The 14,862-nt window shown below is 36.3% G+C and overlaps 1 protein-coding gene across 4 annotated transcripts in view; it reads left to right on the top strand.

The window, feature by feature from the left end:
- SANBR (SANT and BTB domain regulator of CSR) overlaps positions 1–14,479 on the top strand; it is a 77,271-nt gene extending 62,792 nt beyond the window's left edge. For all 4 annotated transcript variants that reach the window (XM_072635477.1, XM_072635476.1, XM_072635478.1 and 1 more), the window contains 9 exons: positions 135–234; positions 6,217–6,249; positions 7,054–7,153; positions 8,348–8,439; positions 8,980–9,008; positions 9,171–9,244; positions 10,727–10,815; positions 11,313–11,404; positions 12,535–14,479. In XM_072635477.1, coding sequence (XP_072491578.1) covers positions 135–234; positions 6,217–6,249; positions 7,054–7,153; positions 8,348–8,439; positions 8,980–9,008; positions 9,171–9,244; positions 10,727–10,815; positions 11,313–11,404; positions 12,535–12,571 — 646 coding nt within the window. In that variant the 3' untranslated portion in view covers positions 12,572–14,479. The remainder of the gene's footprint in view (positions 1–134; positions 235–6,216; positions 6,250–7,053; positions 7,154–8,347; positions 8,440–8,979; positions 9,009–9,170; positions 9,245–10,726; positions 10,816–11,312; positions 11,405–12,534) is intronic.
- Positions 14,480–14,862: the final 383 nt, after the last annotated feature.

Below are 14,862 nucleotides of genomic sequence, written 5' to 3'. Positions count from 1 at the left end.
TCTCCTATATGGCTAGGCAACTGACCCCACATAAATATTCATATAACAGTAGTAAACTTAAACAATTATTTAATTTCAGTTTGATGAAATGCAGGGTTTTCTGTTATATCAAGAATATTCTATCTTCTTTAAAGTGATTATGGAATTGGCTTCTTTGATGAGAAGGGCCTAGACTGTGATGGTCTGCTAGAGCCAAATACTCCTTGGGGCCCCAAAACTGGAGAGATCAATGCTGTGAGTGAATCCTTTTTTTGTACTTTGTTCATATTTTTCTAATGTAATCTATAGCAATTAAGTTTTTTTTGTAAGTTTTCTTCCAAGTTTGAAAATTTTTAGGACTTATAAAATATAATGCTATTTTATGGTTTTCTGTCAATAAATTAGAAACAAACAAATGTTTCACTTGTAAAAAGTGAATTATTGCATATTGGGATTCTTTTAACCTTTTGTAGTACTTGGGTACCTTTAATTTTTACAAACTAAAAAACTGTTAGTTAAGCCACCCTGATGTATTATACATACATACATACATACACACACACATACACACACGCTTTAATATAGAGTTTTGTATGTTTTATAGCACTACACCAGTAAGATTTCAAGTCCCATGAAGATCTTCACTAGTGTGCATCCTGTAATGCCAATGTGATACCCATAGCAGCTACTATGAATATGCGTGTGTATTTCTAGGGTAAATTCGCAAAATATAAATAACGTTTTTTCTCAAAGGCAAAACCAAAATATTTATTTGGGACATCATTAGGAATACCAGGAGGTAAGATTTAACAGGGTACTTATCACTAATCCTTCTATCTGTCAGACCTTCCCACAAAAACAAGTTCCCCTTCCCTCTATCTTCTCACAGCTTGCTTCTCTCTCTCTCTCTCTCTCTCTCTCTCTCTCTCTCTCTCTCTCTCTCTCTCTCTCTCAGCTCCTTGGGCCAACTGCTCCCACTCACAACTTGCTTCTCTTTCTCTGCTCTGCCTGCTCTCACTCTCCACTTGTGCTCTCCCTCTCTCCCCTCTTTGGGCAAGCTCCTCCCAGTCTGAACTCCATGTGACCCAGGCTCCATGTGACCACAGGCTCCTTGTGATCACAGGCTCCATGTGTTAGGCCTATTAATGAGTGGGGAAGATCTTCCTATTCTCCCAACACTACTTTCAACCCCAAGGCCTTTCATGTCCATTACATAGACCAATGGGACTTTTAGGGGTAGCTTGTATCAACATAACTTGTGTAACAATATAAAAGGGATAACACAAATAAACACATAAAGCAATATCTTAGGATAGTGGCTTGGTCATAAACACCCCATCATTCTCCCCTCAAATAAATGGGACCCAGAATCTTGTCTTGTGTAACTACTTCCTGCTGAGGTTGGACATGGAGTTGTCCCTGCTTCATGAAATCCATTCAAGGGATCAGTTCCTTAGCTGGCATGGGGAAGTTGGTCAATGCCAGGTCTAGAGGTGACATATCGTAGTCTTGGACAGAGGGTGACATCCAACTTAAGCTGGATCATCTACAAGTGGAGGACACTGAGCCTATAAGAGACAAATCTAGCAAACAGGTTAAACAAAGGCCCAAAAGAATAAGGAGACAGTAACCAGAAGCAAGGTAAATATAGCATCAACCATGCTTCTAGAGTCCATGAACCCACTATTAAAGCCTTATTCACAGTAAAATATATGAGTTAAGGGCACAATTTGATAATCATCTTCTTTTGAATAAATAACAGTTACATTATTATCTTTTCCATGTGCTATAATCTCCACAGCCTTTGGAACATCATTTGGCTTCCATTTTACCCATACTTTAGCTCCCAATTTTATTCTGTAAGTAGAACCAAACCCTTCAGTTCCTCTTATAGTTATTTTGGAAGGAGGGTCACTTTTCTGAAGGGGTATTATCTCCCAAGGAATAATGATCACTTGAACTATTCTGTCATTTTTGCAGAACTATATAGGTTCTTCACCTAAATTTTGGAATATCACAATAATTTCTCCTTGATAATTGAAATCTGTTACTCCAGCCATAGATGTATTCCTCATGCTGCTAGTCATGATTTAGGTAATGTCTATCCAAAATGTTTTTTAGGAAGTCTCATCCATATTCCAGTAGGGATTTCTCTTATTTCTTTCCTATCCAACAAAAAGTCTTCCCAACAATGTAAATCATATCCTGCTGAGCCAGGTATTCCTGGTTATGGTTCTGGGACTTCTTGCCTTACAATTCGCTACTCGGTATTTGAGATCTTAATGTGTTTACTGTTTTCTAATTTGCAGATTTGGAGTCATCATTCTGGCTAGAAGTGTCCTTTCTCCTAATAGTCCATTCAAATTACATAAAGCAGTGAACAAATTATCTTTCCAATGTCGATAAGAATTATTAGAACTTAACTGTTCTCTAAATAACCCATTCATTCTTTCAACTAACCCAGATGCATGTGGATAGTATGGGATATGGTATATCCATTCTATATTGTTTAATATACAATAACTCTTCGTTTCATTTCCTTTAAAATGTGAGCCATGGTAACTTTGAATCACCATTGGGGTTCCATAATATAGATTTATGATATGTAGAGTTCTACAGGTGTTTTTCTGGGTTGCATTCTTACAGGGACAAGCTACTAATACACCTGAATAGGTGTCAACACAAGTACATATAAATTTTCATCCTGTATCTTGGGGTAGGGGGGGCCAACATAATCTATTTGCCAAATTTGACCTGGGATTTTTTCCCTTGCCATCTCTCTAGTTACTACCTGGGGACAGTTCATTCCTTTTTCAGTTGACATGTATGACATTCCTCTGCTACCAGTTATAACAATGAATGTGAGATGCTAATATCTCAATCTTGTGTGTGGCCTGGACCCCTAAATGGCTGGCCATTTGATGGACCCATTTTGCTAGCAGTATCAGATCATCAGTTGGTTTCAGTGTAGGAACAAGATGTTGAGTAGCAATCTTTACTAGTCAGTCAGCATGTGTATTGTACTCCTGTTCTAGAGTGGTGAGGGCTATATGAGCATCTACATGAAAAACTGACAAATTAGTAACCAAAGACATGTCCCGTCTATCTTCCCATAATTCTTTGCCCCAGACTTGTTTACCCAAGTTTACCCATGAATTTCCCAATTTTGATTTTTCCACCTAGGCATCCATGTAACTAACCCATTAGCTACAGCCCATGAATCAGTAAATACATGACACTGGCCTCCTTGTTCTGTTTTAATAGCTTGGTATACTGCCATAAGTTCAGCATATTGACTGCTTGCACCTATCCCAATACTTTCCAAAGTCCACCTAATACGTGGGCTATAAGCTAACGCTTTCCAATGTCTTTTATGGTCTAAATATTTTGCAGTCCCATCAATAAACCATGCATGTTTCTTTTCTTCTTCAGTTAATCCATCATATCCCTCATTCCATTTTACCAAGGACTGTGCTAACTGTTGCTTTGGTTCAGGGGATGTATCATTTTCCTCGGTAGTTATGTGTGCTATAGATTCATGTAAAGCAGAAATTCCACTTTTGGCTGTTTTAGATCTGTTTTGAATGTACCATTTCCATTTAATTATGCTAAACTCTTGGGCATGTCCAGTTTTCATCATTAGTTTAACTTGTTTGGCTGTATTTCAGCTCCTCCCAGTCCTGTGATAGTAATAGGGGTTTCATGTTTAAATTCATCTTTCCATATATAAGGGAGGCCTCTACCCCAATATCTTTTAATGCCCTCCATTTTTCCAATATTTAGTTAAACTGATATGGGGTTTGTAATCTTTACAAACTTCTGTGTACTTCTTTAATCTGATCTGGGGCTTGGCTAATTTCCTATCCTCCCTACAGGTGTGACAAACTTAGATGCAGTGATTCAGGAAGATTTTTCAGGGCAGTTCATACTTCCCTGTTTTGTCTAATATTAAGTCTCTTTTCCCAGTTCATCTTATATAGTTCATTAGTTGGAATACCATCTATTCTTCCACAATCTGTCCCTGCTCTCAATAAAGCAATAAATATTTCTCTCCTTGTTAATCTATTCTAACTTTGAATCCACTGGCTATTTTCTCTTCTTTCTTGAGGAGATTTATCTTTTCCCCATTTCCCTAAGTTACTAACTGCAATCTTATCTAGTACTTCTGAAAGAGGGTACCCTATTTCCCCAATTAGTAGTCAGAATTATGTGTTTATGAACAGGAGGAGCTGTCTTCACTATTATATTTCCATGAGAAACTGTTAAAGGAGTGCTGTGATAGGTATCTGCATCTCCAATAAATAATTGCGGTTTTCATTACCTCTTCCTTTAACTTTCTCATACAGTCTCTAAGTGAATACCAGGGTCTGTCTCCACCAGCCACATAGAGTCAGTGGGATACTGTTTATTAAATCCCTTGGCAGCTAAAGCTAACAAATTAGTTCCATTGTTACCTCCTTGAATATAGTAATCCCTAAAAGCTTCTTATCACAAAAGATTCTAATACCTATAAATTTCAAACAGTCTATGTTATCTACCCATACTCCTCTGGCTCCCTCATCAGTGATTCTCACATCCAAGATACTAGTAATTCTCCAATTTTTAAGTGAATCCACTTAAAATATCTGTGACTTCCTGTTGAGTAAAATCCTCAGTTGCTTCCTTAAACACTATGTGGCCCTGCTGGTTCTCCTGCTTCCTTCATAGTATTGGATGAACATCCGCATTCCGAGAAGTCTCCTCGTGTAAATTTGTTTCATTTTCCTCCCACGCATCTTCCTCTCATTTTGTGGGTCCCAGTCAGGCCCCGCATGTGCAAGGGTTGCGTGCACCTTCATCTTGTTAACTCTCTCTTCTTTTTCTGAGCTAAACTCACAACTCTCTTTTCTTCTACCACCTGATACTTTCTAGCTTGCTCTTCTGAAGGGAAGTTCTGATGCTATAGCATAGAAAGCTTCTCATACAAATCAGCTGACTCCTTTATCAACTGATCCTTTTCCTCCAGCAATTTGTCTCTACTTTTATATATAATATGATAACTTGTTAACAACTCCCATCCTCTTCTACATACCCCTGCCATTTCTTTCCCTGGTTCTATTGGTATTCCTTGCAAATATCTTTCTAAATCTATGGGTTCTCCCTTCTGTAGCCTCAGTTCCCAGTTTTCACAAAGTCCTGTGCTTTTAGCCCATTCTCTTACCAGGGAGGAATAAAGTAAATTCTCCCATCCAAGATACCCATTTTCTTCCCTAGAGCCTTCCTGTCTCCAAATAGAGTTTTTATATTTTGTGATCCCATCCTTGTCACTATTTGTAGCACCAGTGCCATACCCATAGCAGCCGCTATGAAAATGCATGTGTATTTGCAAGGTAAATTTGCAAAATATAAATAACTCTCTTCCTCCAAAAAATATTTATTTGGGACATCATTAGAATACCAGGAGGTAAGATTCAACAGGGTACTTATCACTAATCCAGGGAGCGCTGGCATCTTAAACCTTCTAGACAAATTCCTCCCTCTTACCTTACAGCTTGCTTTTCTCTCTCTACTTCTTGGGCCAACTGCTCCCACTCACAGCTTGCTTCTCTCTATCTGCTCTTCCTCTATCTCTGTTTGTACTCGCTCTCTCCCTCTCTCTCTCTCCCCTCCTCCTCCTCCTCCTCTTCTTTCTCCTCCTACTTGTCAAGCTCCTCCCAATCTGAACTCCATGTGACCCAGGCTCCATGTAACCAAAGGCTCCATGTGATCACAAGCTCGATGTGTTAGGCCCATGGTGGGGAAGATCTTCCTGTTCTCTTAACGTTACACATCCCCTCATAATTTTATCATATCTTTATGATATCTGTCTTTTTCTAGTTGTGCCCTATTATTAGCTTTTTTCCCACTTTGAATTGTCTGCTTTGTGTGGGGTCCCTTAGCTCATACTCCCGAACTAATATTCAAACCATAAAATATACAAATAATCAGGGAACCTTTGGTCACACTATAACTCTAAGCTTAAGCTTTAAAGATTTTCTTATTCATATATGTTTATTTCAATAAATAATTTGGTAACATGCATGATTTTAAAATCTGGTTCTTTAATTTAGAATAAAATTCTTAGTTCTTGGGTAAAGTTGGTTTCTAACTTTAAATCATTTTCTGTAATTCTGTAATAGGAGACACAAAATTTAAATTGTACTATAATCAGGTTAGAAGGATAGCTACTAATTTAGTATTTTTCTGCCTTTTTTACAGTTCTTGTCCTTGAAAAATTGGACTCTGCAACTGGTAAATAACTATATTCATATTTCCTGAGTTTTTTAGAAGAAAAAAAGAACTTACTAAACTGAATCTTTGGCAATTTTTATTTCAGAAATTTTAGTGAATTGATCTTTTAGCTAAACATATCTGTTAGAGCGAGAAATTTGTGTTTATTATAGTTAGCAATATTTTCTTAGAGTAGCAGTATCCACCATTTCTGATTTAATGGTATCATCGTCTGTCCTAAGCCTTTCATCATTACTATGTTAACACTTTTTTTAATGAATGAAATTTTAAAGTATCTTTTGTCTTTTACATTTAAAACATTTAAGCTTATGTGATAGTTTACACACCAAAATAGTATATAGGTTTAAAAGAGCCAGAGGAGACTACGACTAAAGGGAATGCATGAAACAAAGTGATAGCATGTCATCAGCGGCCATATTGCAGGAAATGTGAGACTTTTGATGCCAGAATCATTATTTTGGTTTTACATAAGAGAGTTAGACTTGCCATTTGGAATCAAAGTTCCCTCAAGGCAAGAGACAGTTATTTAATATCTGTTTTTTTCTTAGGATTAGAGCACTTACTGTGAGGGAAAATAAATATACAATATGATTGCTGTGCCCTAAACATGGAAGCTCCCAGTCCACAAGCCAGCAATTACTGAAGACCATGATATTTCCTTCTATTCCAAAATAAATGTTGTGTTGTCATTCATGCTGTTTTCTGCTTTGAGAGCAATATGTTATAAACATGATCATCTCTTTATGATTAAAAAGCAGAGAATTTTTTTCCCGAGTTTTGGGTTTGTTTTTTTTTTTAATTCAGAAACAACAGTCATTATTTTCAGAAGAGGATGAATATACCACTGGGTCTGAAGTTACTGAAGATGAGGTTGGGGATGAAGAAGAAGTAACTAAAAAGCAAGGTATAACCTGCATTTAAGACAAGCCTCAGTGTTCACAGCTGCTTTCAAAATGTGTTTTGTCAACTCCTTATTAAGCCTTATGTCTAAAGTAAGAGGGCAGGTACAGAGTTTAACCAAGACTTTCCTTGCCCTCAGGATGGGAGGGGGAATGTGGAGGGAGGCTCCTGCTGGGTTAAACATGCAAATGGACTGCATGGCAAATACACAAATAACCTTCCTTCATTTTTTTCAAAGATCTCTGAGGTCGTCTCAGTGGATACTCCCTTCAGAATGAGGCCACGTATATTTGTATTCTTTCCCTCAGCATCTTGTAAATCAGATCCTTGTCAGTTATATTTGAAACACAGATTTTTTTTCTTCCCAACCTGACAGCTTCCCTTCTTATCGCAGTTGCACTAACTTAGTTCATGAAAAAGCTTTGCATTTTTTGTGTAACCAAAATTATCTTTTTATTTTTTGTGATTATTTCTAACCCCTCTTTGGTTAAGAAATTCCTCTCCAGCCATGGCAGTGAAAGGTCCCTGATCTGGTTCTCTTCTTATTTTTTTTAATGCTGTGACCCTTAATATTCTGCTTGTTTGTATTCCTTTTGAGCTTATTATGGGATAAGATGTTAGAAAATTATCTCAGCCTAATTTCTCCCAATCTGCTTTCTTGTTTGGTAAAGCAGGCAGTTCTTACCCAAGTAACTTAGTGTTCTGTGGCTTATTAAACACTGAGTTATTGAGTTAAATTGTTTCTAATTCTTTCTTGTCTAGTTTGTTTCACTGATTTACTTTTTGGTTTTTAACCAGTACCATTTGTTTTTAGTTATCGTTTCTTTAGAATATTATTTATGGTCTGGAAATGCTGTTTCTCCTTCTTTCCTACTTTTTTTCATTATTTACTATGAGATTCTACACCTTTTCTTCTTTCAAATGAATTCTGTTACTATGTTGTCTGGCTCTCTAAAATATCCCCTTGGTAGTTTGATAGGTTTATAGGTAGTTAAGGAGTATCACTTTTTGTTATGTTAAGCCCAGCTTTTCCACCATTCTTCTCCTGGCGGTGCTTCATGGCTGTAAATTCTGTGGCACCATGATTACTGAAAAATCTCAGTCACCAGTGTCCTAAAACACAAAAAACATAATAACCAGAAATCAACAAGAGCATATTAACAACAAGTTTATGACTTAATAACATCTTTATTTACAGGGAAAAAAGAGAAGCCGAAGAAGTTCACCAAACAGCCAAAAAAACAGATGTCTTCCCCATGTGTTCAAAAGAAAGAAAAATCATCAGATAAGGTAAATTTAAGTTTTAAGATTAATTTACTAGATCACTTAGGTGAATGAAAACTTAGGTCATTTGAATAAAAGTCATGAGGAGAGGCAGGTCAATCAAACATCAGATATTCATTAAGCACCTACTATAAACTCTGTTCTCAAGCCCCAAGGATATTGGGAAAGACCAGTGCATATGTGGCCATATATAAACTCTTTATAAAACAGGAGAGAAGTCATTGGAGGGTGGACGCTCTAGCAGTGGGGGTCAGGAAATGCTTCAGGTATTTCAGGGGAGGGCAGAAATAGCCCCATTAGAATGGGCTAGAGCAACCCTGTTTCCCCTGGGATGGCAGAAACTCCAAAGATCTATGTCGTTTGCCATTAAACATAGTCATCCTCCGCAGAGGGTAAAAGTTACAGGTGTAAAAATGTTGGTATGGTTGAGACTGAGTTTATGTATCAGAGATCATTATTTTTAGTACTAATTTGTTTGCTAAATCAGCATATGTCTTGTACTTGAGCCTGATTATCATCACTGGGTTGTTTTGATTTTTTTTTTAGTCAACTTCCAGAGATGCCTCTCCATTCGTGTAAGTACAGCCTTTGCATCCTTTTTTATATGTGCATATGTGTTTTAAAATATACATAGATATATACATTCATGTATACATATATGCATGTATTTACATATGCATAGACACACATTCAAATAAAAAGGCATGGAACCTGACTTTTTCTCTTTTTTTCAATAGTGTGAGTATACAGAGGAACAAATGGGATGCCTCTAGGTCATTGAGGTTCAATCAGGATGCTCAGAGAGAAGAGGGTAAGACATACTAATTTGGTTAACACATTTGTATTTACATAAGAGAGATGGGTGGGTTTTTTTTTTTCTTAATATTCACAAAACATGTTGAGCAAATGGAAGTTTCTTAGAAACTTAGCAATGGAAGCACTAATCAGTAATCTGGACAAACCTCTCATTTTGCAGGTGAGGCTGATTTCTAGGGCATTTGAAATAACTTATCTAAGATCACACTGCTGCTAAGGGACAGTGACAGCAGCAGTGAAGCCAGGTCCAATGCAGATCTCTTGGTCTACAAATTAAGAGTAACTTTGTAATGACCAAGGTTTCATGATAGTCAGGATATCCCTTGTGTTCCTACTAACCTGATAAAAAACAACAAATCTACTCTGTAAGTCCTTCCCAAACTTCTACTTATACTACTATAGTAAATGTGCTTTTTATGCATCTGCTATTACAGTAGAAAGATGTTTATGTGTGCATAATTCTTTCCTTATTGGATAATTTTTGCTTGCATTATACTGGTGATAAACAAAGGGACTAAACTGTGTAAGAAAATGTTCTTGCAAGCTGGGTTATGTGGTCCTTGACCTATGGCCACCTTACATCATTAATATGTGGTTCAATAACCCTTTCACTGAAAGAAAATACCACTTAGACGTAAATTATTATAATTATCTGAACAGTATTTCTATATTGGCTGCACATTTATGTATATAGTGCCAAATTTGATTATAGTCTTATTGACTAGAAAGGTATATAATTATTTCAGACATTCTTTTCTAGCTCTGTATATAACATATAACTGTTTTTTTATAACCTGAAGCACTTCTTTACTTGTGTTCCCCCATAAAAGTAACCCAGATTCCAAACTCTGTGGGTCACCAGCCTGGTCCCTATTAGTTTAAGATAGGGAGGGATAGGATAGGCAGTGGACTTGTAATTTCATTGATATAGGGAACTCCCCATGAGAAAACACTTTCTACCAATGCAGGTTGGCACCTTCTCTGCAACTTAGGATCTTACAGACTTGCCCAGATCACTGAGATTGTGAGTGAGTTGCTCAGGGTCACCTAGAAAGTATGTATCAGAGGTGAAATATCTTTGGGATATCTAAAATTGTCCAACTTCAAGGAAATTATCTATATTTTTTAATATCAGACTAGCCCAATACAAATCCTCTCATCTAGTTGTGGTCAAGAGTGGGTCCCTTTGATTTTACCTAGCTAGACTTATACTCCTCGAATAGAACCCAAAGCCACACACCCCATCCTCCTCTCAAAAAACCTGCTTATATTAACTCTGTGTTTTCATAGTTTTTGGTTACCTATTAAACTCCAGAAAATCCATGAAGAAGTAACTTTGCAACTTGATATCTTGGTCCTACAAAAACATGTTTACTAAGGAATGTTTCTAACATACATTCACAAAGTCTTGATTTTCAGCATATTTCGATAACAACTTCCTCACAAGTGAACAGGTTTTACTATTTATTATGTTCAGATCAGCGCCGGATGTCTGAAATTACAGGGCACCTAATAAAAATGCGACTAGGTGATGTGGATCGAGTCAAGTCAAAAGAAGGAAAAGAAGTGAGAATTATGCTTAAGTATCCTTTTCTGAGTTTGAGTATGCCTTCATTCTGATTTTGTTTTCACCTTGGAAAGTAAAAAGTGTTTCCTGTATAATTAGCTTTGTAGACAAGTCTAAAAGCACTCAGATATTCTTAGTCACCCGCCCTGCCCATGAGCTTCACATGCAGAGGTAGCAGAGTAAGATGGGTGTATGTATGTTTCTGTTCCTATTATATTTTCTTAATTCATATTTGACACTACTGGCCATGTACTGTGTGACTTTCCTGGAATTTAATATTAGTCACCAGTTTTGATTAATAGCATCTATGCACGTGATGAGTAGATGTTAACAGTTTGTTGTTTATGTTAACTATAGCAGTGTTAACTTCTATTGTCCTCCAGATTTTTAATTTAGAAATAAATTTTCAAAATTCACAAATGGACCCACTAATAAGCAAAGCAATTATTAAAATCAAAGTAGAATGGCTTCACAATTTAATTTATTTACTTTGCAGTTTGCGGGTGGTATTTATTCTAGGCTTGAAGCTCAAGTCAAGGCCTCAATTCCAGTCACTACACGACAGAGCAGCACAGAGAAAAACACAAGGTAAATCAGAACCCAAATTAGTGTTCAGGAGAACGCTGAATTTTGAAATTACATTTCGGTTTAAATTGCCTAAATAAGATAGGAAGAAGTACTTGCTTACCTTTTATCTGAAGTATGTTAAACCTCATATCAAAAGATTAAATGACTAAAAATCGTTATGCCAGAAGGGAAAAAGGTAATGCCTATATATTTTTTCCCAACACTTTTTGAAGCAGTTTCAGAACTATATTTTTAAATTTTTGACAAAGACTGACAAAAATGTCAGAATACTAACTTTTTAGCTGTAGTAGAGTGTCACAAAAGTCTTAGTACCATTTTAAGCTATTGAAAGTTTAAAATCTCTGAGACCTTTGGGACACTGAATGGTTTAATGCAACTTTGCTTTGAGCTAACTGCTGCTGTCAAGGCAGTGTGGGATCCCAGCTCTGCCATATGCTACCTGAGTGACCTTCCTCATCTCTAAGATGATGAGTTGGATTAATAATCTCTCCTAACCCTAAAGCCATGATCCTATTAAATGGTGCTCTTGTTGTGTATGGTTCCCTAAGAAAAGCCATGATTTTATCAGACAAGCTTCCTTCTCCCTCCACTGACACAGATAATAAGCAGGCAGCATCTTAGCAGAAAGTCTCATGAGGGGTACCATGGCCTACACAAGAAATTCAGAACCTAATGGCTAATGTTGGATGATAAGCCTCTTTGAATTTACCTACTATCATAGATTAAGAGTTGTAAGTCTTCCTCTTAGAGTTCACCTTTCCAGTCCCCTCATTTTTTATGAGTACTTCACCAAAGGGTACTGAAAAGCCCAGAGAGATTAATTGAATTGCCCAACATCACAAGAGTATTCGGTAGTGTCTCTGAATGGGTTGTGAATTAAGGTTCTCTGATTCCAGATCCAACATTCTGCACTGTTCTTAAGTTGATCCCTGTGCCTGACCCTTTCCATCTCTGACATAACCATTAAGAACGCAGAATGAGACACAGAACTTTAGCGGAGAAGTGTATGCTAGTGAAATTGAAATTTATTCATTTGTAACTTTTAACTAGTAACAACTATCCAAATGATTTAGAATAAAGTCAGACCTTGACTTTAATTTTCATTTGTTCATTTCTGTATTTTAACCTAGGTCTAAAAGTCGCTTTAGTCAAAATCGTCCTGTGTAAGACACGTCAGTCAGGAGTGATCTCAAATAGCAGAAGGCAGTGCAGACATCGGAAATTATTCATTTTTTTGAAGATATTTGGAAGGCTGCCATCTTAATCTTTTAAGTGACTTAACTGTTGAATACTGCAAGCTACGTTAATCACATTACTAAGAGGAATGAATGCAGATCCAGTTAGATCTTGTAAAAAAAGTGAAATTTGTAAATATGTAACTTCTTAAATTTAATCTGCTTTTTAATGTTATGCTATGTAGAAAATGATTATTTATAAATTTGCACAATTTTAAAACTTCTAATATTTGAGAACCCTAATTTATTTCTTTGAAAGGAAAGAGGCCTAAATTCTAAGTTTTTTCTTGGTGGGTTTTTTTAAGACATTAAAAAATGACTGAAATACAGCTGGCAGTGTTACCATGCATGTGCATTAACTAGTATTATATTATTTCAATGATACATCTTGGGATACCATATTGGTCTTTAGTATGTGCAATGTAATTCCCAATGACGTTATATAGATTTGCATGAGTATCTAGGGAGCAACAAAGACCCCAAGATTGCAATGTTTAAAACTTGAAGGGAAGGTAACTTTTTTTGTATGCTGGGGAGGATTTATTTTTTCAGCTTTATCACATAAAAATGAAAATGTTTACTATTGGCCCATTTTTTTTCTTCCTCTTTCTAGAAAAATGTTTTTACATTTGCTCTGTGTCCTGAAAGTGCAGATAATTACATGGTTCCTTCTGTGTTACTAGTATCATTCTGAATCTGTAGAATAGCTGTTAGTCTTTGGACACTAAATCATTTCAGTTTGGTGAAGTACCCTGAGTATACAAGGGTCCCAAATTTAAAACACTCATTTTACAGCCATTAAAATAGTTCACATTTTACAGTGAGATTACTGATTGCTTTAGAGCTGTCTAGAGAGATCGATATTTGTGTACATTGGGTGGGACACAGCTGTGTGTCCTCAAAAGAAATCACAGTAAAGTTACATCCTGCAGATCATGTTTTAATTTTTCTAGCCAAGCAGAAAGAGTGCTCAGGGAAAATTAGTTCCAAACCATAAGCGCATAGTAAATGCTGTGTGTTTGGAAGTTACTTTTACTTAAATCTCTGGAAAAAAAAAAACCTTAAAATGCACTATCTGTATTCTTCAGCCTTTATTTCATTTTTAATTAAAATTATTCAAAGTATTTAAATAAAAAGCAGATTTAGATATGTGAGGGAGGCAACTTTTAATTGACATGTTAAGTGTTGCACTCAGTTTACACATAGAAAAATCACTATTCCAAACAAGTATTCAAGTATTCTTCCTAGTTTACTTAAAGGATTTTGCAGCTACATTTTATTTTCTCTCTGAAAATAAGTATGGCTTTGCCAAAGTCTTTGTTTCCTATTCAGAAATCTTATTCCATTTCATGTTTTTAAAAATAGATCATAAGTTTTTCAAAGAGAGTGGTTTACTATGTAATATCTATTCAGTATTAGAGTTTTGGTATAGTTTATTATATTTTTGCCTGACAGAGGGATCTGGGTTTGTTCGTGTAAACTTTGTTTTAAGACCGACAATGAGAAGAGGGAAATGTTCTTTCTCAGTTTACTGATGTGAAAAGAATAAGCTGCTTCTCTCCCAGAGGGGTCTGGACCAATTGATTTTTTGTTTGTGATTGTGCCGTTTTTACATGCCAGAGTATTTCAGAATTTGATTCTCTTCAAGATGTGCTTTTTATTTTTGTTAATGTCTGTCTGTACTACATAGCATAAATACAATTAATGTTTTAATAAAACTGTATTAATAACATTTTCTTTGCCAAACATGCCCTGCATTAACTTTGAATTCCCACCTCTTTAACCAAAATAAATGTTAATGAAAAATTACTTAATAAATCCAATAACTATGTTGTTTAAATAGTCTGTTCTTCTGAATCGTTCCTTCATTCTCCCCCATAATATAGGTAAGCAGCAACATACTATATAATTTGATTTATACATGATTTTTACTATAAGGAGATTTTCTGTATTTTAAATCAAGTCAGTCAGCATTCATTAAGCATGCTGTATGTCAGGCATTGTGCTAAGAGCTCACCAAGAAAACAAATACAAGCAAAAAGAGAGATAATCCCAGCCCTCAAGGAGTTTACACTGTTACTGCAGAAGACAGGTGAGGAGGGGGAAGAGGCCTCCTGGAGAGAAGTCCAGGCTTCCTCAAGATGGTTCTTGGAGGAAGTCACAGTTAGAAGAGAGGGTCAGAGGAGCAGAGGGATTTTCCCAGGTGAGAAGGTCACAAGGACA

This window comes from Notamacropus eugenii, chromosome 1 (genome assembly GCF_028372415.1).
Source record: "Notamacropus eugenii isolate mMacEug1 chromosome 1, mMacEug1.pri_v2, whole genome shotgun sequence".
In the NCBI taxonomy this organism is placed as follows: Eukaryota; Metazoa; Chordata; class Mammalia; order Diprotodontia; family Macropodidae; genus Notamacropus; species Notamacropus eugenii.
The sequence above is the reverse complement of the archived record's forward strand: the minus strand, read 5'-3'. Positions and strand labels throughout refer to the sequence as shown.